Source organism: Myripristis murdjan, chromosome 18, assembly GCF_902150065.1.
Source record: "Myripristis murdjan chromosome 18, fMyrMur1.1, whole genome shotgun sequence".
NCBI lineage: Eukaryota > Metazoa > Chordata > Actinopteri > Holocentriformes > Holocentridae > Myripristis > Myripristis murdjan.
Window position 1 is genome coordinate 10319927 of NC_043997.1, and position 21210 is coordinate 10341136.

At 41.6% G+C, this 21210-nt stretch overlaps 2 protein-coding genes across 3 annotated transcripts; both read left to right on the forward strand.

The window, feature by feature from the left end:
- The first annotated feature begins 578 nt into the window (after positions 1-578).
- Positions 579-12968, forward strand: cyld3 (cylindromatosis (turban tumor syndrome) 3). 2 transcript variants are annotated; one of them, XM_030075815.1, is made up of 17 exons: positions 579-626; positions 942-1105; positions 2114-2231; positions 2378-2535; positions 2797-3318; positions 4546-4651; positions 5499-5971; positions 6384-6549; positions 6892-7033; positions 7239-7361; positions 8101-8192; positions 8400-8463; positions 9681-9885; positions 10838-10946; positions 11251-11369; positions 11683-11890; positions 12066-12968. In XM_030075815.1, exons 2-17 carry the CDS (start codon positions 980-982, stop codon positions 12248-12250), a joined length of 2916 nt encoding a protein of 971 aa, XP_029931675.1. In that variant the 5' UTR covers positions 579-626; positions 942-979; the 3' UTR covers positions 12251-12968. The 2 variants fall into 2 exon arrangements, with proteins under 2 accessions (XP_029931675.1, XP_029931674.1); XM_030075814.1 differs by having other exon boundaries at positions 587-1105.
- Positions 12969-13102: 134 nt separating this feature from the next.
- On the forward strand, positions 13103-19460 carry emc4 (ER membrane protein complex subunit 4). The gene is made up of 6 exons (XM_030075820.1): positions 13103-13265; positions 13759-13903; positions 15746-15860; positions 16566-16719; positions 18088-18248; positions 18723-19460. Exons 2-6 carry the CDS (start codon positions 13800-13802, stop codon positions 18756-18758), a joined length of 570 nt encoding a protein of 189 aa, XP_029931680.1. The 5' UTR covers positions 13103-13265; positions 13759-13799; the 3' UTR covers positions 18759-19460.
- Positions 19461-21210: the final 1750 nt, after the last annotated feature.

The following is a 21210-nucleotide window of genomic DNA, read 5'->3' on the forward strand; positions in this document are numbered from 1 at the left end:
AGTGTGAGCATCCATAACTACTAATTGTGCCACGAAGCCTATGACAATGCACCTTAGACAATGCACTTTCTAATTAATTCTTGTTTTCATGTTGTTGTAGCAATTGTTGTTGTCGTTGCCTGACTTAGGGGAATTTTTGCAATGTATTCTTACTTTTGACAGTACACAGAATACTTCATATTTTATTTAAATATTTGAACTTTCTCTGTCATTGAAGACTACTCGGTACATGTGACATGTGAATGTAAAGAGATGGAAAAAGTGAAGGTGATATTTTTCTATTCTATTTATAAAAAAAAATAAAAAATAAAAAAAAAATCCGACCACACATTTATTTGCATTGTAGCATATGTGTGTGTGTGTGCGTGTGAGTGTGAGCCTACTAGTTTCCTCCATGCATCACTGTGCCGTGTACCTTGCGTCTATTATCAAGAATAATGGAATTTCCCCCCTTCGAAGTAACGCCCACGAATGCTCTGATTGGCTAGAGCTATTTCCACCTTTACCCTTTCCTCGCTTGCCATTGGTTCGTTTTGCTGTCAGCAACTTGTTTCCTGCTTCGGGCAGTTTGTGTTGTCGAAGCTTTGCCACAGAATGATGTCTGAAGGTGTAGACGGACTAAGTTGGTGAGTGTCCGATAACTGCCAAGAAACGTTTGGATAACTTTTTTAAAACGAAGAATTTGGCAGGAAGTTAACTTGTTCCAGCACTTAAACGTGTCTTTCCCCCCACGAAGGCATTTGTTAATGAATAGCGAGAGAGTTTTAAGTGTGTTTGTTAGCTAGCGTTAACGAACGTTAAGATGAAAGAAGCCAACGGTCGGTTTTTAAATCTCCGTCGTCCGTCACTACCTTGTCAGACGTAGCTTGCGTTTTTTTTTTTTTTTTTTTTTTATTAAATTTTACACACACACACACACACACACACACACACCATGTCAGGGTCCCACGAACACGGCAGGAGGCGCCACCCCCCAAAAATGTTCTTGATAGCGACCGACCTGAAGGTTCAGGACCAGCTGGACGGGACCATCCGGCTGCAGAGGGGGAACATCTGCCAGGAACAGGACGGGGGCAGGAGCAGAGGGGACCAGCTGTGGGTCAAGGTATGAATGAACACACACTGTTATGTGATTTTTAAATGGACTTGACCTGATTTGCTGCTCAGGTTAATTTGTGTAGCAGTATGTCCCACAACTCCATAACTTATTAGATTTAGCAACTCAACAGTGTGCCCCAAAACAAAATGCAGTGTGAAACCAAGTAGAGGACATGGAAATAAAACTATTAGAAAAACACAATGGAGGAAAGCCAGGGTGGGGCGACTCAAAAGAAGAAGGAACCCCCACCGGGACATGGGACAAAACAATGACATGTAGTGTCTGCAAATAAGACACAGGGAAACACAATGAAGCAGAAAAGATGGGATTTTGGCCAGAGCCAATGTGCACAAAAGTCTGCATCCACTGCCAGGTACGAAAACCATGCTACAGGTGTCTGAAAGAAAGACAAACACACACACACAACAGTGGTAATCGCTGTCCGCACACTCTGATTCAGCCAGATACCCACTCATACAGAAAGCAGATTTATGCAGAGAGATCTGGGTTTCCAGTGACTAGTTCCTTTATTCATGTTGTCTAAACTAAGGTAGAGGAAGAAGGCGTTGCCAGCCAGGGTTGTTTTTGTTTTGTTGCCATTGCTGCAGGGACATTGTGATACCATACATAACTCACACAGAAGGATTTATTGCAAAATGTGCTCAAAATCAAGTAACTTCATCTTCTTCAAATCTTGTTTTTCTCCAAACAAATGACACATCTTCCAGTGTGATGGTCCTTCCTTCATGGGCCAACCCCATCCTAAAACTTATAATTGTGGCTTGGTCTAGGTTTGTGTAAAAACATTCACCACATGGTATGACTTTTTTTTCCAAAATTAAAACAATGGTGGATGTCTCATTTTGAATGAAAACTTAATGTACTCCCTTGTTGCATTGCTCCATGGTCTTGGTACCCCATGCCCCATACTCACCACTACCTTCTGTTCTCTCTCCTCATATATCCTCTATCTCTCCCTGTCCTCTTCATGTCTACCTTTCTCCTGTTTCTCAGGTATTAGACAATGGCATTGTGATAAAGTTAGAGAAGAAGATCCTGATTGAGGTGCCTACTGACCTCAGCGGTCTGTTGGAGCCTGTATCTGATCCAGAGTCCCGCCTGAAATTACTAAGTAATAATACCAGATGTGATAATGGTTGTGTTGATAATGATTACCATAGTACCAATGGAAGTAGCAGTAATAGCAGTATTACTACTTATGGTAGTAGTGATAATGTATACATCTACCTATAAATGGAGAAATCTCTGTATTTTAAGGAGACCCTGGGAAACTTCAGCGACTGGCTGCTTTGCCCCTCGGCACTCCCCTGTGGGTCCAAATGGGCCAACCGGATGAGCTGGCGGAGGCGGAGCTTAAATACAGAGGACCTCTGACCAGGGGGAGCAGCGCTGTGTTTTTTGGGGTCCAACTCAAGGTAAAACCTCTAAACGCAGTATGTATGGATGTAAGTGAAAAGTTTTCAGAGGCCACCTTGATCAGTGTGTTTCTATAACTCTGTTAACTGTTTTATGTTGCTGCCTCTCGTCTATCTCTTTTTGTCTCATACTCTTGTGCATGCTTTCTCTCTCATCCCCCCTTTCCTTCACCTACTTGTGTCTGTCATTCTCTCCTTCCATCCTTCTTTTTCAACCCTTCTGTCTCCCACTTCCTCTCCCTCTCTCTCTTGCCCCTCCAGGGTTCGGCAGCAGGTCGAGGACTGAGTAACGGCTCCTATAAAGGCCACCAGTTCTTCATGTGCCCCGAAGCCTCTGCCCTCTTCCTCCCTGCCAGTCATGTCAGGCTACGCCGCTGGTCCCGCAGCAATGGCTCAGATGAGCACGAGCGAGCCCGTGAGCGGGAACGAGACCACCAGCATGTCAGCAGCAGCAGTAATCACCCCAGTAATGGGCATCATAGTAACAACCACCACTCGCATCAACAACAACATCAGCCCAATCTTCGCACCAGTTTCCTCCAACAGCGACCCATCAGCCCCCCTGAGCTACCTGCTTTTAGTATTCTGGCTCGAACTGCAGAGTCGGTACCCATCACAGCCCCAACCCCAGTCCATGTCCGAGGCTCCACGTCACCTCCACCTTTCCAAGTTGGCCAACGGGTGTGTTTCCCTGGAGAGGATGCCATCCACGGGGGAGAGGTGTGCTTCTGTGGGCCCCTGCCTGGCCGGACCTCATCAGGGATGTATGTTGGAGTCCTGCTGGTCAGTAATAAATTTTTTCTATGATTGTATGAGGAGTTTGGTTCTTAAATGACATTTGCACTGTCTTGGGAAAAAGAAAAGAAAGACACTTCACCAGAGCAGTAGTCACATCATACTTGTAAGTCAGCAGTGCATAAGCTCTAGTCCAAGTCATTTATGTTTGAGTCCAAGTCTGAGTGACGAGGATTCAAGTCCAAGTCGCAGAGTGTCATATTATCAACTATTAGCCTTCTTGTTTGGCTCTTGTGAGCACAATGACTCAAGAACAGCACATGATAGAAACTTCATACTTAGTAACACCGTGTTGATTTTGGAAAACCTTGCTGCTTAAGTGTATGTATTAATGAAGAAAAAATGATTGCCTGGACACTACCAAGCCCTTATTTCCATAGAATACAGAGTTCATATAACACCACCAATGTGTTATGTGAAGTTGAGTATATTGATGTAAATGTGCTAATTATATAGGACCGGTGTTACACTGATATATTGATGTTCTGATATGAGACTATCATAGATATTGCGGGATTTTATTTATTGTATTGGGATTTAGCACAATTGTTGTGTTTTCCTGGTTTGCTGCATGACATTAGGCTGATATAATTATTATTAAACTGTTGTAGCTGTTAAATTATTTGTCTCTACCTGCTTGGTCATCATATCCACATTACTAATGTCTGTTTATCAAAACTCTAGTGTGTAAAAATACCGGTAGGCTATACCAGAGATGCATACCAGAGCACTCTGAGATGTAACTGTTGAGAGAATATTTCAAGTCTGAGTCTCTACACTGCAAAAGGCTTTTTTTCTCAGAGGGAAAGTTGTTTGAGTCAGCCTCCTTAACGAGTCATTCTGGTGCCGTGCATGAACCCAGGCTTACAGACCACGCTGCATGTTAACAAATTTCCTTCATCATGTATCAAGTAATTTTTCCCTTGTAATGTGTGAAAAGATTTACTCATGTATTCCAAGTCATGTAGGAGTTAAAACATTCAGCAAAAATGCCACTCTCATTCTTGATGTGTGCATTTGTGCCACAACCACTGCATTTATATATACATGATTGCATGCTGTGCATGTGTCCTTGGGTCAGTCTATATCTGGGGCCTGAGAAGTATTCTTTTGAATAGTTTTCTAAGTCTTGAATCTTCCCAATGTAGAGGATTTGTTTTTCTGTCAGTCTGTGGCTTTGTTTTTGAGCTTATGAATTTGTGTTGCGCATTATAGGACGCTCCGGTTGGTAACTGGGACGGGTATTACAAGGGAGAGAAGCTCTGCCACATTCCTTCCCACCTCTATGGAGAACTACTGCCGATAACCAAGGTTTCTCCTGGTAAAGCAGCCTCTCTCTGTACAAGAGCATTTATTTAAATTGTTTGTTAAATGATTTATTTTGTTCACATTTTAGGCATTTAGATCACCTTTATCTAGAGCTGCTTATCAAGTAGCAAGCAGGGGTTCACTGTTTAGTTCCAAGACACTTGGCTGTTGAATAACACTGTCCCAATAAACTGTTACTTTTTAATTACAAACATGACATTTTCTTTAATCACTAAGCTACCCTGTCATCCTATCTTTAAGATTAATTTTAGACGTTTTAACTGATGTTCCTGAATCACATTCCTACAAAACTCAGAAAGGAAAGAAAACATGCCTTTAGAGCAGTATATCTGTGTGTAAACAAAGCCAGCAGTGGTTTCACAGTGTTTCAACAGAAGGCATCAAATAAGAATCGCAGAATGAGGCTGTAATGTCTTATGAGGCAGAAAACAGTGTCACTGAGCAAGTATACCTGGGTAAATCTACTTTATATATTGTTTAATCACAAAGCACCATAAATGTACAGGAATTTGTCTTGGTGAGATTGATCTGAGACATACTGATAAATTTACAGTTTCACAGTACATACCGACACATGTTGGAACCACAGTGGGATCTCATGTTGGATAAAGGGACAAATTATAGTGCTATGTAAACAACGGCAGCTAATTTGTGCACTTTGAAATGTAATAAGTGGAAGAATGCTTGAGGGAATGAATATACACACTACAGTTTCACAGTTAATTCTTAAATCTGAAGTGAGAATATTTAACTGATTATACACATATTTCTTGTAGTGTGTAGAAATCAACATTCCTAAAAAGTGATGCTTAACCCTTGTGTAATTTCTGCTCCCTCAGAGTCCAAGTCTCATCGACACAAGCTACAAAATCCTAAATCCATCCTGAAGCCCGTCCAACCCCCCAACTCTAAACTAAGCCCTGTGCTGCCGCCCCCTTCTGCTCCCAAAGTTGCCCTGTTGCCACCTCAGCTCAACCCCACTAAACAAACACCCATAACCCCTCCACAACCTCCACCTAAACCTACCCACAAGCCCCTGCCTCTTCCCCCAGCCCCGCCCCCCAAACCCCAAACTCGGGCCTCACCTACAGACACAGAACAATCACAGCCCTCGAACGGCACACACCTTTCTCCCTCTCCGCTGAGGTCGCCAGCTAACGGTGAAGATGCAAAGGTTAATGGAGAGACAAGGTCTGAGGTTGAGCTAGAGGTGGGGTCAATGGTTGAGGTAAACGACCCACCCCTTTTTGGGGTGATCCGCTGGATTGGACGGATCACTGGGATTCCAGAGTTGGTGGCAGGAATTGAGCTGGTAGGTGCTATTTGTTTCATTTTCTGTTATGTTCATGTATATTGTTTGCTTCTGTTTGTACATTCCAGTAATTTAGATTTAAAAAAAATTAACAATTGGTTGGCTGTGAGCCAAAAAAAATGTAATTGTGTTGATTATTTAGAAAAGTAACAAGGGGGTTACTGGCTTCTGTAGTCTTATGTCACCATGATGTTTGCTAATATGGCTTAAAATAAGCCTAATCAATCATCCTGTCATTCTGGAATGCTTTGGAGAACCTAGAAAAATATTATTGAACAGAGGTATCCATGTAGGGATACGATTCAGCTCGATTCAACTCTATGTGGATAACCATGACCTGGATGACTGAGAACCTACACAGACATCTACTGAACAGAGGGTTTGTCATAACACAAATCCACTCTGTGTGCAGGACCATGAGCTGACTGCTGGCACAGATGGCAGCTACCTCGGCGAACGTCACTTCCGTTGCCCAGCCAATAAGGGGCTGTTTGTCAAGCTTCGCAACTGTAGACGGGACTCCAGGTTCCCTGCCCCAGAGACACCTGTCAATCAAGTGGAGCGGTGTAACTCAATAGGTTGGTATGTGTGTGCTTGCTTGAAAATTAGTGTTAACTCATTTTCAGTTTCCAGTGTCTGCAGATTATCATATCAGAATCAGTTCAATTTTGTAGTGTTGTTCATGCAGGCCACATTGAACTTAACAAAACAATATAAAGGTAGTTATCAGTATTAATAGTATTAAAACATTAAAAAAAAAAACTAAAAAAAAAACAGAAGATTAGATAATAGATGGTCTTAGTGTATTATCTTGTGTCTGCACAGAGTGTGTGTACATATGCTTTCATAAAGTTATGTGTGTGCAAAGCATTTATACATTGACGTCACCCTCCAGTTTGGCCTGTGTTTATCACTTACAGCCTTTGCAGAGTGGGGCAGTGAGCGGGTAGAGGATCACACTCCTCCGGTGGAGGGAGAGGAGGCCGTAGAGATCTACCAGGGCTGCAAGAGAGGCATTCAAGGTCACCTCAACTCCTGCTATCTGGATGCTTCACTTTTCAGGTAAACCCTCTATTGAAACTGCCTGATTAGGACCATCTGGCAATATCTGATATACATTCAAGGAAAACAACTGAAATACACTAGAAAAGTGTTTAATACAGGTTGATCCCATGTAGGATTAGCACTGTATAAATTCATGCTGATTTGAGTTTTTTTCTGTCAGTGCTTCTCTGTTCATTCTTTCTCTCTTCCATCCCTTCTCCAGTCTGTTCTCATGCTGTAGTTCAGCTGACTGGGTGTTGCTCTGGCCTACTGACTCTCAGACCGACCATCACTCCAGTCAGGCTCAGGACCTGCTGCGCTGTGAGATAGTCAACCCCCTGCGCAGGTTTGTGTGCGAGTGTCAGTGTACATATGCCACCCATATCAGATTGTATACAAGATAAACACATTACACTTTGGCTCTGTCTCTGTCTCTCTCTCTGTCTCTCTCTCTCTCTCTCTCTCAGTTGTTTTATGTGTTGTGATACTGTGACGGCTACTTACATTCTTACTACTGATAAATATTACTGCTACTGTGGTTTCTCCTGGTGCTACAGTAGTAATACTAGTAATGGTGCTTCTGCAGTTAATGGTATTATATAGTAGTATTACCTCTACTACTTCTATTACTACTACTACTACAATATGAACAAAAATAGTATGTAAGCATATGTATACACATAAAAGATGCAAGCATGACTTGTTTTAAAAGTTGCTGGCCCACTGGAAAGGCTGTGATCCACTTAAATGGAACACAACTTTTATTTTATATTAATAGCAGTACCTGGGTTTACCTGCTACTTCACATCAAAACACCTGCTGTGAAAATGGTCTGTGAAAAATCATTTTCATGTAGACAGAACAGTAATTTTTCAGGGTTTATTTCTTTATATTTTTCTACTTGGGATAAGGATTTTAGTATTTTTTGAGACATGCTACACCTGTGCACTCCCAGTGGGGGATTACTGTGATTTTCTTTTTCTTCCCAATGCTTTTTGTGTTATAGCTCACAATCCTAGTTAGTTTATTTTTATAAATATGAGGCTCACTCTATTGAACTATTCATGTTGTGGTTTGTTTCCTAGGTTTGGATATGTGTGTGCCAGCAAAACCATGGCCTTGAGACGACTGCTGGAGGCTGAGTATCATGACACCGGTTTCACCAATCAGGAGAAAGGTGTGTGTTGTTTGTGTTTGTGTGTGTGCACGCCTCTGTACCCTTGTCACAGTTTTCTCAGGTTTATGGGGTGCATCTGACAAGACTGCAAGATATTTTCATGTGTGTGTCTTCGTGTGCTTGTATGTTTGCATTCTGTGAGCCTGCACACTGTGCTTGTAATGAGGCTGAGGAATGTTGTCATATTGCTGTTGTTCTGTCCGTCAGATCCTGAAGAGTTCCTCAACAAGCTTTTCCAGCTCCTCCGAGTCGAGCCACTCCTCAAGATAAGGTAACCTCACCACCACGCTGACAGTCATTGTGTTTACTTGACCATACTGTGGTTAAAGTTTTGTGATTTATCTAGAAAATGTTTTGTGTTCAACAAAGCAGAGAACAGACTTTGATCAGTGTCTCAACCCTGATTTTAACAAAAGTCTTTCTGTGAGGTCAGTTTTTTTTAAATCAAATGCTTTCACTCTGACAATTGACGCACGTGTTGCCTGTGTCAGTATTCTTGTGTGACAAGGGGTGTTACATTGCAATCACAGTTTGTTTTCTTTGGTGTGAGCCAGAATGAGAAAGTTTACTTTGTTGCATGTGGCTTGCGTGGCTCATACTGCTAATAAGAAAATCAGGACTTGTAAACAAAAATCACATGGAGTAACAGGTTACATACTTTCATGGCAGGAGGAATCTTAATCTTAATCAAATCTAAAAACAAATGTTACTTGGCTCATATATCGAGGAGGAGTTTCACCTCGTCTTTACTCCCAGTTTACTCTTGCCTCATTTCTAAGGACAAGTAGCTGCTGGCTATCAGATCCCAACCTGTAACTCCATTTAGTCATCAGACCTTAAATTTTAGGGTATCTTCATGAAGCTGGTTTGGATTATGCTCATGCTGTAAATTAATTTCATTGTATTTTCAGAAATGATTTATGTGAAAGTGCCCTCATTCTCCTTTTGATTTTGTTTCTCTTTCTGTTCCTGTTTTTATCTTCCAAAAATTTCTATTCTTTAGTTATTTAGTCTCATGCTCAGTGTTTAAATTTTTTTTTTCTTGAAATCAGGTAACAAATCTGCCATGGTGTGAGATAATCTCACTTGTTTATAACGCTTATCAACTTGTTTCCAGAATTTTCTTGAATTCAATTTTCCCTGATCTTAGTGGGCTGATCTGCCTTATTCTGTCTTGTTTCAACTTTTTTATATTTGATCCCAGAAAAAATGTCTAAAACAAATGAAACTGCACTAGAAGCACATTGAATTATTTCGTCCCACTGGCAGATATATATTTTTTTCATCTCCCTCAAGAACACAAAGATTTTAACATTGAATATAAGCCTAAATGACTTACTAAAATAGAGATTTTTTTTTGCATGATGTGAGGACTGACACAGATTTTCTCGGTTTTAAGAGACATAATTGTACAGAGGTACAGCTCTTTATTTCTCCCCCGCTCCTCCTTAAACCTCTCCCTTCTTTTCCTCTCTCTCTCTCTCTCAGATCAATGACTCAGCAGCCTCAGGAGTGCCATCTCTACCAGCTCTTCCCACCTTCCCTCCCCCCGTCTCCTACCTCTCCCTGCCCCCTCTCTCCGTCCTTCTCCCCTATCCCTCTCTCCTCCCCAACAGCTGGTAAGATGAGGGTTGCCAGTGTCCAAGCCCTACTGGAGTCCTCCTTCCTCCATGCTGGTCTCAAATTTGTTGAGGTAACTGAAATCATCAGCAAACAAAAGAATTTAACTTCATGATTTCATGGCGTCATGATTAGGTTGGACGCAGCTTCAGTTCAGTGCTTCAGTTCAGACTTCTGTTGTCCTGTGTTCTTCTGTTGCTTATCACGTCCATTCAAAAAAAAATTATTCTGCCTACTTCAGGGCATTTAAATCTTGGGACAGCCTGTCTGGGGAGATCAGAGTAACAGTGCTTTTAAAATGACCTCTGAGTGCATCATTTTGTGCTTGTTTATGCTTAAAATCTGTGTAAGAAAATGACTTTATTAATAAGAATCTCAGTAATATCATTTATGTATTAGTGTAACCAAATCTTCTCTGTTCAGGTTGAATACACAATAAGTTCAAACCAGTCTTGATGCATTTTGTGTGGTTGGAACAGCACTGATTTTACAATGTGCAATGAGAACCAGCCATTGTTATATGTTGAAAACACGCTTCCTACCAGGCTTCCTTTCCATAACAACATTGTTTGGTAACCGATGCACCTCATCCTGCTTGGTCTCCGTCTCTCATTGTTATTGCCATCCTTCTTATACTGTTTTCCTTATAAGTTGGCAGCAGGCTGGCTAATTGTTTAAGGGGGGGTTCTGGTAAGCAAAGAATTGCTGATTTGATCCTCAGGGTCAACAGTGCCCAGAGTATTGAAAACTAGCTAATATTGGTTTTGACTGATGGTAGACTTGTGATGCCCATATTTGCCAATACACTCATGCATAGGATTTCAAAGACACGTTATATCCATTTTGGGTGGAAGGTCATTACCTTAAGTTCATCCTTTAAGAGCTCTAAAAAGATCCAGTCTGTAAAACGGTCAGTGGTGGTTTCCATAGCTTGATATGATTCAAAAGTGAACAGTGAAAATCTCAGTCTGAATCACTGGCGACATCAGTTTCTATCACATAAAGAATCTTGATATTCCCACCAGGCCCCCTCCTGCCTCCTACTCCTCATGCCCAGGTTTGGGAAAGATTTCAAGATGTTTGATGCCATCTTGCCCACCCTCAGCTTGGACATCACAGACCTGCTGGATGACAGTAAGAACAACTTGAGAGGAAAAAACAATAATGGCATTTTATTGGCCAAAATGTTGTCTGGACATAAAACACCTATAAAAATATCAACATTTGTGTGTTGTGTGGAGAAACACTTGACTCCAATTAGATTGATTAAATTAATTTCTCATCTAGTTTTAGTTAACATTGTTGGTTTTTAGCTCATTTAGATCTAGTTTTACTTCACTGTAGTTCTGATTTTGCTTTATCCCTGGTAAACTGCATTTGTTCCTCCATGCATGTTTTTCACCTCTGTTAACACGTCTGCTGCTGTATCTATCTCCAGCTCTGAGACAGTGCAGTATCTGTCAGGCTGTGGCTGAGTGGGAGTGTCTGCAGTGTTATGAAGATCTGGATATCACTCCAGGCCGTCTCAAACAGTACTGCCAGACCTGCAACACCCAGGTAGACATTTACCACTTTGGAACCTGACACACTTTATTTCAGTTCCAATAACTCCACAGGTTCGGGAGGGGCTGTAGCAAGCAGAAACATCCTCTCACACAAAATGTGGTCTTAATTATGAGAAATACAAAATACCATGTAAAGTATTATTATGTGAAGCAGTTCTTCATTCCATGGATACATGTCCATTGCCTTTCTGGTATTATACCACACATCTTTTATCCCTCCTGATTTTCCATCTACTCCTCCCTTATCACTTGGTAATTCTGTCAGTCTTATATATTTTATGTCCACCTCTTGACCCCTCCATCAGGTCCACAGTCACAAGAAGCGGCTTTCCCATCATCCAGGGCAGGTTGGAGTTCCTGGGGGGCCATGGACTGGCCCGCTGCATGGCACTCGCCAGCGATTGGCTCTCTTCGCTGTAACATGTATTGAGACCAGCCACTATGTGAGCTTCGTCAAGCACGGGCCCCGCCCCACTGACTGGCTGTTTTTTGACAGTATGGCTGACCGGGAAGGTAAGAGATCCATGACCTAATGTTTTAGTATTGAGGTCAAATTAAGTTACCAGTTCAAATTGCTTTCAATTTGGACATTTTAGGAAGTGGACTTTGTTCTAATACACTGAACTCACAGTTGACCTACTTACCCACATACTGAGAAGGAGCTCTTTCTTTTTGTGCTCTCTCCTAGGTGGTGAGAACGGCTTCAATGTCCCCCAGGTAAAGGCGTGTCCGGAGGTGGGCCGCTACCTCAGCCTATCGGAGGACGAGCTGAGCAGGGTGGACCCTGCCTCCTTACGGGAGCCGGCACGCCGCCTGCTGTGTGATGCATACATGTGTCTCTACCACAGTCCTGAGCTCAGCCTCTACAAATGACATGGATACACAAACACATGAATTCACATGCTGCCTTGCTGACCTTAATATGTATGTAATGCTCATTTAACTTTGCAATAAAAGCACACGTCTGAGCTCTGCCTCTAGAAGTGATGAGACACACACATGGAGATAAGCAGAGACACACACACACTAACAGAAAATGTGCCTTAGAGAATTCCACAGCCACAGACCCTGAAACATACAAACACTGCTCTGGAGCCTGTAATATGAAAAAGCTTACATATCTAACGTGAACTTTTTAAGGGTCTTTAATAACCTGACAATCTTTTTTTTTTTTTTTTTTTTTTTTTTAACCCTGGGGGTTTTCAAAAGGTTACATGAGCCCACCTGTCATAGAAAATGCCTATTTATAAAGTATGCATAACCAGTAATGAAATGGTAGATACGCCCATGAATGTGGTGTTCCACTGTGATTGCAGTTCAGTCTGATTCATAAGTTGGTATACTTCACACCTGTGTTTACCCTTAACTGAACGAGTCTTCATAAAATGTGCATTAGCAGTACATGTGCACACTAAACAGACCCAGTGTGCCTATAACTACTCTCAAACGGTGCCTTATATCCGCCCCCACACTTAATTTGCACTGTTTCAGTGGCACAACAGTATGTGTATATTTGTAGCCTGGAAAATAATGTGGGGGCAAGCAGATTGTATATTTTTGTATTGTATGGGCTGTTTAATACAGCATTTACCTGCCAAGAATGACAATGCCGCAATAAAGTCTTACATGCTGTTGTACTGTGGACGTTGTGTTTTCTTGAGCCACCGCAGGCCGAGACATCGCTCTTAAGCTGCCACTAGAGGGCAGTCACTGTGCAATTTCCGCTTTGCCAATGTAAGTGCGTCATCAGTGTGGGCCCGGACCCAGCGACAAGTCGACGCTCCTCGTTGGCTCTGTATTTTTTTATCCTCACTCGGCCACTTTTCGTTTCTTTCTCAAAAGAGCAGCAGTAAACGGAGTGCGCCGGTCGTTTGGATGTTTGTATAAGGTGAGATGAGCGTCAAATCGCAGTTTGCTTGTTTATTTTCGCCCGCGTCTGCGAGGTGCCTGACAACACCGACATCAGCTGACATTGAGATCAGGACCGTCCGGCCAGCTCTGCGGAAACATTTGTAAAAACCGTCTGTTTTTACATCCTAAATGTCTTACCGGCACTGCTTTGAACAAGTTAAACAGATCAAAGTGAGTCAAAGCGACTCCTTTGGTGATCAGTGTTGTTTATATAGCCTCTACATGTGGCTTCGTGTTTGAAGTGACGTCCTAGAGAATGGGCATGGCGTTGATGGAGACATGTATGTGAGGAAAAACAGGCTCGTGCTCGCCCATGACACCTCGCGGTTTTATCAGATCTGGCTTATCAGCTGATCGCCCATGACCCGACAAGCCCCCAGAGCCGCGGCTTTGTTTTGGTGTGTGCTGCGGTGAGCCACGCCTGCACAGCGGCTGATTTCTCCTGTCTTTGCTCTCTTCCCCCCGTGCAGGCTTTTCTCATCTCTCTGGTCTCTAAGCGCAGCCGGTTGCCATGGCGTCTCCAGGGGGACAAGGAGGAGGAGCTCTGTCCACTAGAGGAGGATGTGGCGTCAGGAGGATGAAGTGGGCCCTGGAGCTCAGCTTGGGCAACACCAGGTAAACACTAAAGGAGGAGCATCCAGCTGTTTACTGTTTACTGTTTACAGCCTCAGAGACTCAGTAGCTGTCTGTAAACAAAACAACTTGGCTGCAGTAAAAATGCCTGACTCAGTAGCCTACACAAAAAAATACGGTTAACCTAAGATAGCGATTGGTCTGTTCTGATTACTAAAATACTTAGCGAAGTAGCTGCATTTCCCTTTTGCATTTGGTATTATGATGCTGTTTTTTGAGGAATGCTTAATTTTTACTCAAATAAGTGGTACTGCATTTTGTCCATATCGTGTCCTGCAGTGCCTCCTGCAGGGCACTCAGGCCTTCACTATGCACACCGACTTTCATGTGGGATGCAGTCAGTACAGGAACCCTGAGAAAGCCATGGAACAAGCTACTAACTGGGTGTTGAGGAAGATGAGGTCAGGTTGGCAGAGGAGGAGCAGCAGCTACCCGGGGGTTTGATTGGGATCAGGGATGCAAGGAGCCATGTTACATTTGTAGTATGAACACTAAATGCATCCTGATGTGACCTGGGTAACAGCAGAAGACCACCTGGTCACTTTGCAGAAGGATGCGGCTGATAGAACACACTGCTGGCATTTGGCGGCGAAGTTTGTTTTTGCAATGAGAAGGTTGCATCTTTGTCAGGTAATCCAAAAAAAAAAAAAAACAGAGGTCGGCCGCAGCTTCTTTGTTATTAGGCCAGTGATCAGGAATAGCACAGGTGGGGAATATTGGGGAGTTAGCAAAAAGCAAGGAATATAGGAGTGAGGAGGATGAAGGGCTAGAGGGTTTAAGGTTTAATTTAAGGTAGGAATAAGAAGTAATTTGGACAAAATGGAGGTTGAGTGGCATGGTGGCTCAGTGGTTAGCGCTGTGGCCTCACAATAAAAAGATCCTGAGTTCAAATAAGAGCTGGGGCAGTGTCATTCTGTGCTCCTCATAAGTAGGATGGGTCCAATGCAGAGAACGAATATCCCAGCAGGGATTAATAAAGGATAATTTAACTTAAACCAATCACAAGTCACTGGAGACACATTATTACGCCAGGTGTGTGAATGGTGATTTGCCTCCACGCTCCATTTGTGATTGGATCACTGGAGACGGATGTTAAGGCCACGTGAGAACAGTAATTGGCCCAGAGCTTCAGTGGTAGCATACAGTATGTAAAGTTAAATTCATGCTGCCTCGAAAATTGAAAAAGGACATCGGGTGCACCTTAAACTCAAAGTAGAAATGGGAGTTTAAATTCCTCACTCTTGAATTTTTGTCACCATCCAATGTGCAGTCGACTCTTGGTCTTGAATATGAAGCAGGGTGTTGCTAAGCATGTATCAAGCTTAGTCACCCATCCCTGGGTAAATAAAGATAAAATCATTGTGTGTAACTGGTCACTATGTTTATTATGTGGATTTACACAATGTTTAAAATGACTGCCTAACCCATTAGTTTGTTTCAATTAAAAATCAAAATTGCAACATGATAGTCTACCAAAAACAGGGTAAGTTTCTACTCATACGATTTTGGATGTTTTTAAATTAAAAAAAAAAAAAAAAAAAAAAATCAGTACTTGGGTTTGAATAAGCGAAGTGTTACTGTAGATTGCAACATCCTTATTATTCTCATAGTCACAGTTTCACTGTATCTACTTTTACATTTTACCTCCACAAACAACAATAACAATGCAGCTCAGACTTTCAGTGCATTAGTGGTGATTAAAAAGCTTACGACAATAGCAGTGGTGAACAGAAACCTCCATGAAAGAGTCACAGTTCAACATGGAAAAAGAGATGAACTGTGTGTGTGTGTGTGTGTGTGTGTGTGTGTGTGTGCGTGCTGCAGGAGCCGTAGTGACCGACAGGGCGGTCAGGGCGATGTGGTTTACCCCATCGGCTACTCCGAGAAACCCGTCCCTGACACCAGCATCCAGGAGACGGACAAGAACCTGGTGGAGAAGGTGAGCACAAGCTTTATGTTTCATTTTTACCTTTTCAGAATATGTATATTAAAGAGGTCAAATTTTCTCAGTTATTTCTTAAAAATACTTTCAGGGACATGGTTTTCCAGTTTGTTCACAAGGTTTCCTTTTTGTTTGTTTTTTGGGCACAAAACTCTGTCATTTCTAAAGTTAAGTCTAATTTATTTGTATATCTCATATGTAGTAGCTCTCTCAAAAGGCTTTGCATGCTCACATTATATTTCTTATTGCTGTATTTATTGTTGTAATATAATTGAAGGATTAATTTACATGTTTCTACATAATGCAAATACTTTTTTTAACAAGTTTATAATGCACATCTTTTTCTATTTCCCATTTCTTTTTCTATTTTTCATAATTTCACTTATGCTTCTATAAATTCTTCTCTTGAGAATTTGAGTAACTTACTGCAACTGATCCAGTTTACACTTGGGTGTCAATAAAGTATCTCCGATTCTGTATACAGTTAAATGAGAAGCAAACAAATCGAGGGAGGTGTCCCTGCTTTTGTGTTTCTGATCACATCCAAGCTGGGAAACAAAAGAGGAAGAGGCACAGTGTAGTACCGTTGTGTATTTAAGACTACAGAATAACTGCTACAGCTGTGGATTGGTGAATAAATGCTGCTTAGTAAAAAAAAATCTCTGCCTCTCTCTCTCTCTCTCTGTCTGTCTGTCATCACAGCGTTGTTGGGACGTGGCCCTGGGGCCCCTAAAGCAGATCCCCATGAATCTATTCATCATGTACATGTCAGGCAACACCATCTCCATCTTCCCCATCATGATGGTCTGCATGATGGCCTGGAGACCCATTCAGGCACTCATGTCTATGTCTGCCAGTGAGTATTCCCTACTGTCTTACATGTTATGAACAGGGCAGAGCGTTTTTCACAAACTGGGTTATTGTCATCATACAAACTAATTCGCTTTTTAGTGAAAAGCAGTTTATTAACATGTGAGCCACAGTGTGTAGTTGAATAGGAAAACAAAACCTCAAAATAAATAAAAACACCTGTATGGTTAGTAGCTGCTGGGTAGGAGTGCAAATCACAAGTTTCATCATGATACAATATTATATTGATTCTTTCGACAATGATACGATATTTGCTGCACAAAGTCACTGAGTCGCTGATACGATTCAATTTAGGGGCCGACCATTGATATGAGACAAAATCAAATTGTGGCATTGCTGGCATATTGCATGTGATTTGTCAATTCACCCGTTATATTTTCTCTGAAATCCAAAATATTTCCACACTGCTGATTTATTTCCAAGTGGGGAGTCGCTATACTATGTCTTTCTTTTGGCTGCTGCTATGGCTGCTGTTACCTGCCTGGTGCTGGCACTATTTAGACGTTTAGGACGGAAATGGTGACACAGATGTGCCACTGTCGTTAGTCAAATAAAGGATCTGGAATCAATAAGTTGTCTTTGTGTATTTTTATTATTCAGAGGTGAAGGGGAGAACCAAACAGAGTGCAAGGCAGTCTGCAGGGCAGAGTGGTTACAAGCAGAGACATTTATACAGAAAATATCGTACAATAGTTCAACACATCAGCATCCTGTCTGAACGCAGATGACGCGTGCCATTTCCAAATTAGGTAAAGGAGACAAGTCAAAAGTTCAAGCTCTTCAGGGTAAAGGTTAAAGACCCTCAAGTCGAAAGTTCAAGTTCCTCAAAGAAAAGAGTTCATCAAAAGTTTACGCATGCAGGCCGGGGTCGTTGCCTGGGCATAGGCACTGCACATGTCTGAGTTCATAACAAAAAGGAAATACAAGCGTAGGTATAGAAATAGACTCACTCAGTATCAGTCTAGACCAGAGGATCGTTTACACCCCTGTTGATGGGATTTTTGTTTTTCTCACCTTGGAATTGGGAAATATGTATGGGAGAAAGCAGTAAATCTTATTCTGGCACTCTGTAAAAAATACTTTTAGTTAGAACACAGAAACTAGTACACTGGTAATGTCAGAAGTGAGAGTCCTCATCTTTTCAGCACCAACTCTTGATATCCCGAAGCCCTTGTGCTGATGTCCACCTGTGATCGTTTCCCCACACCTGTCTTGCTTTGTGTATCGCTGCCCAGGCTGGAGCAGACTCTATCACTTATCAAGCTAATAATCAATAATACTTTGAGTGAGGTTGATCACAGAGGCAGACGGCTGCCGGTGTTCCCTCGGTCACGTTGTGCTCTTGTGTCTGCAGCCTTCAAGCTGTTGGAGAGCTCCAGTCAGCAGTGGCTTCAGGGCCTCGTCTACCTGGTCGGTAACCTCCTGGGCTCGGCGTTGGCCATCTACAAGTGTCAGTCGATGGGGCTGCTCCCGACGCACTCGTCTGATTGGCTGGCTTTCATAGAACCGCCTCAGGTAAGCAGTAGCTTTAGAGTCACTGAACGGACTGAAATCAGATATCAACAAAAATCTAAGTTCCTAAACAATACATTTTATTTGAGAAAGGATTAAATAATTGACATTACCACAATGATAAAATCAATTGATAACAGTTGATTTTAACCATACAAATAAGAACACATTGCTATGACAAGCAAAGCCTGGAGAAATATGAAAGTAGTAGAGCTGCAACTAACTGATATTTTCTTGTTGATTAATTTAAGAAAATAATAACACATTTTCATGGCAAGTGAGCAGAATCCAAAGTGATGTCTTCAAATTGTTTCCTCAGTTGGACTAGCAGTGAGAACTATTAATTTCATGATGATATGAGACGGAGAAATGGAAGAAATCTTAGAATCTCAGTGAAGCTGTAATCAGAACATATAATATTTAAATTCTAATCGATTAATTTTCTTGTCAGTCTCACTGTTTGTTTCCTCCCAACAGAGAATGGAGATCATGGGCGGAGGGATGGTGTTGTGAAGAGGATGGACCATGCAGAAACACACACACTCACTCACTCACTCACAAACAGACCCACACACCAACTGTTTGCCTTTCCTGTTGGAGACACTGAGAGATGTTTGTTACGTTAATTGACTTGGAAAAATGCCGACTGGTCTGCTTGAAGTCTTTGCCATAACCTCGCATTTCATCTCACATCTTTTTTTTTTTTTTTTTTTTTTGGATTCTTTTAATAGAGATTTGAAAGCCAGCAGACTCTCTTGTTGACTACTACTAAGCTATAGTTTTTCATACTGTACAGGTTCACAGTAAGGGATTATCTGAAAAGATCTTTTCCAAAATGCTACACATCCCATATATAGGAGAAAAAAACTGCCCAAACTTCACCATTCAGTATCTCTAAAATATGGAGGTTACAGGCTGTAAAGTGTTTCCATTTTGTAAACCAAGATCCTACATTACCTACTACTATTTTTAAAACTTTGATAGTTTAAGTTCGTGATATTCAGTTGCTTTGTAATAGTGTTTTTTTTTTTGTTTTTTTTTCCTCCCCCAAACTGTGAATATCTCATTTTGGAATGCAACTCTTCATTTTGCAGGCAGGCATGATTTTAGCATGCAATTGAAATAAATAAAAAAAATAATAAAATAATAATTTATTTATACTGATTTGCTCTGTGAAAATGCTCTATGAAATAAATCCTTACTGATTGAATTAAACTACTTTTATTTTTGTCAGTAAGTGTGTCAGATAAACAAATGCTTTAATGTTCTGGGAAACTGGGTCCAGGTATGCTCTTTTTAGGTTTCATTTTCTTTTTTGAGGACTGAATTCCTACAAAGACTGTGTGCATAAAAGATGCAATGATACACTTTCCTGTACTCAAACGGTGTGACATAGAGACAAAGACTTAATAAAAAGCAATTGTAGAAGAAATTTGGGGCACTTAAGAGGAAGATTAATTTAATGAGCCTTTAATATCACATGGCAATTCAGAATTCTTCTACAATTGTAATATAACAGGATCCCCAAACTGAAGAGCACCGGGGGACTTTTTTCCATGCCGGAGCAGCACTTCTGAAAGTCTTCAAGTGACAGTTAAGGCAAAAACAAGAGTTCATTGTATGTTATTTGTTTAATATCAAAACCAACTTCCCACATGATCTTGACATGAGACTAAAATGAGTTTGCACCACTGATGAAGTCAGAGAATGGCTTTCTGGTCTCAACAGTGTCATGAAATTAGTTCAAGATGATGTTATGTAATTTTCCCTGTTTGCTGTCATTTAGTTTCCCTTATTCAGTTGAACTGTGGTTTGTTTTGCATTCATGGCTATTTGTCTTGAGGCAAGTTTTGTTTTGTTTTTTTCCTTGACCTAAGCACTTTTCCTCAGAGATGATTATTTTTTTAATTAAACCATAATGTATGACATCTCCTAACCCTAGAATATTCTGTCTACCTCTGGACATAAATGACACTAAATGACATTACAATCAGTCTTGGCTCTCTAGGAAAACTGTTTTCATGCTTGCCCTAATCTGGACCAGATCACCAGACATCATGGGACCGGCCCGAGTGGATCCTGTGGGTAGTGGACTTTCCCCGCCACATGAGCTGCAGCAGCTCTTCTCAAACTCTTTCAAATGTGGTCAGGCACTGCACTTCCTCTAGGAAAATGTTTGCTGTTGGATAACTCCGTGCAGACGTACATTATGGAAGAAGTACATTATATAACTGTTCTGTAGGCAGGAAGCAGGGGTGCAGCTAGAAATTGTGGGCCCCCTGCTCAGCCCCTCCCCCACTGCTAACTTAGCACAGTATCACCTTTCATCTCCAAAGGTGTCCGTCCACTTTGGGGCTCAATGAAAGTACTCCACCTATTCAACCAAAATAGCGGCACACCTGTTGAAGAGATCCAGTGAAACCTAATGAAATCAACCAACATCATACATTCTCTCCTCCTATTCTATAGGGAGTGAAGCGTCATCTTTATCGCCATTTTGCTGGTAGGCTAATCACCTAAAACCCCACTTTGAGAGCCACGGAGCTACAGCACAGAGTTCTCTACATTCCTGTCATTGCATCACCTGCTTTACAAAGTGCAGAAATAAAACAGCGAGCAGAGCCACCTCCTGTCCAACCAGCACTGCAACATGCTCCAGCCTGCTAGCAACACAAGATCAGGACAAACTTTGCTGATCATGCTGCCTTCCAGTGCTGTAGGAAATGCACGATTTTACATGCAAAACATAATGGTAAATATTGGGAAAAAGGGAGTTTTCTGTGTTATCTGAGACTTGCAGATGTGATATTTAGGGGTGTGGTATTGTTACTATTAGAAGTCCAAACCCAGCTGGATATAGTATGACATAACAACATCTACATCTCCTAGACTTTGTAGTTTTTATAATTGTGATTACAAGAAAATTAATTACAGGCCACACAAGAAAAAATAGGACCAGTTCAGC

What these genes read in the sequence shown, in the direction of transcription:
- cyld3 (XM_030075814.1), top strand. Translation starts at nt 935, where the DNA reads ATGTCAGGGTCCCACGAACACGGCAGGAGGCGCCACCCCCCAAAAATG. An exon ending in GGAGCGGTGTAACTCAATAG is followed by an intron (nt 6,550 to 6,891) that starts GTTGGTATGTGT and finishes TATCACTTACAG; the next exon opens with CCTTTGCAGAGTGGGGCAGT. An exon ending in CAGTATGGCTGACCGGGAAG is followed by an intron (nt 11,891 to 12,065) that starts GTAAGAGATCCA and finishes GCTCTCTCCTAG; the next exon opens with GTGGTGAGAACGGCTTCAAT.
- emc4 (XM_030075820.1), top strand. Translation starts at nt 13,800, where the DNA reads ATGGCGTCTCCAGGGGGACAAGGAGGAGGAGCTCTGTCCACTAGAGGA. An exon ending in CTCAGCTTGGGCAACACCAG is followed by an intron (nt 13,904 to 15,745) that starts GTAAACACTAAA and finishes TGCGTGCTGCAG; the next exon opens with GAGCCGTAGTGACCGACAGG. An exon ending in ACAAGAACCTGGTGGAGAAG is followed by an intron (nt 15,861 to 16,565) that starts GTGAGCACAAGC and finishes CTGTCATCACAG; the next exon opens with CGTTGTTGGGACGTGGCCCT.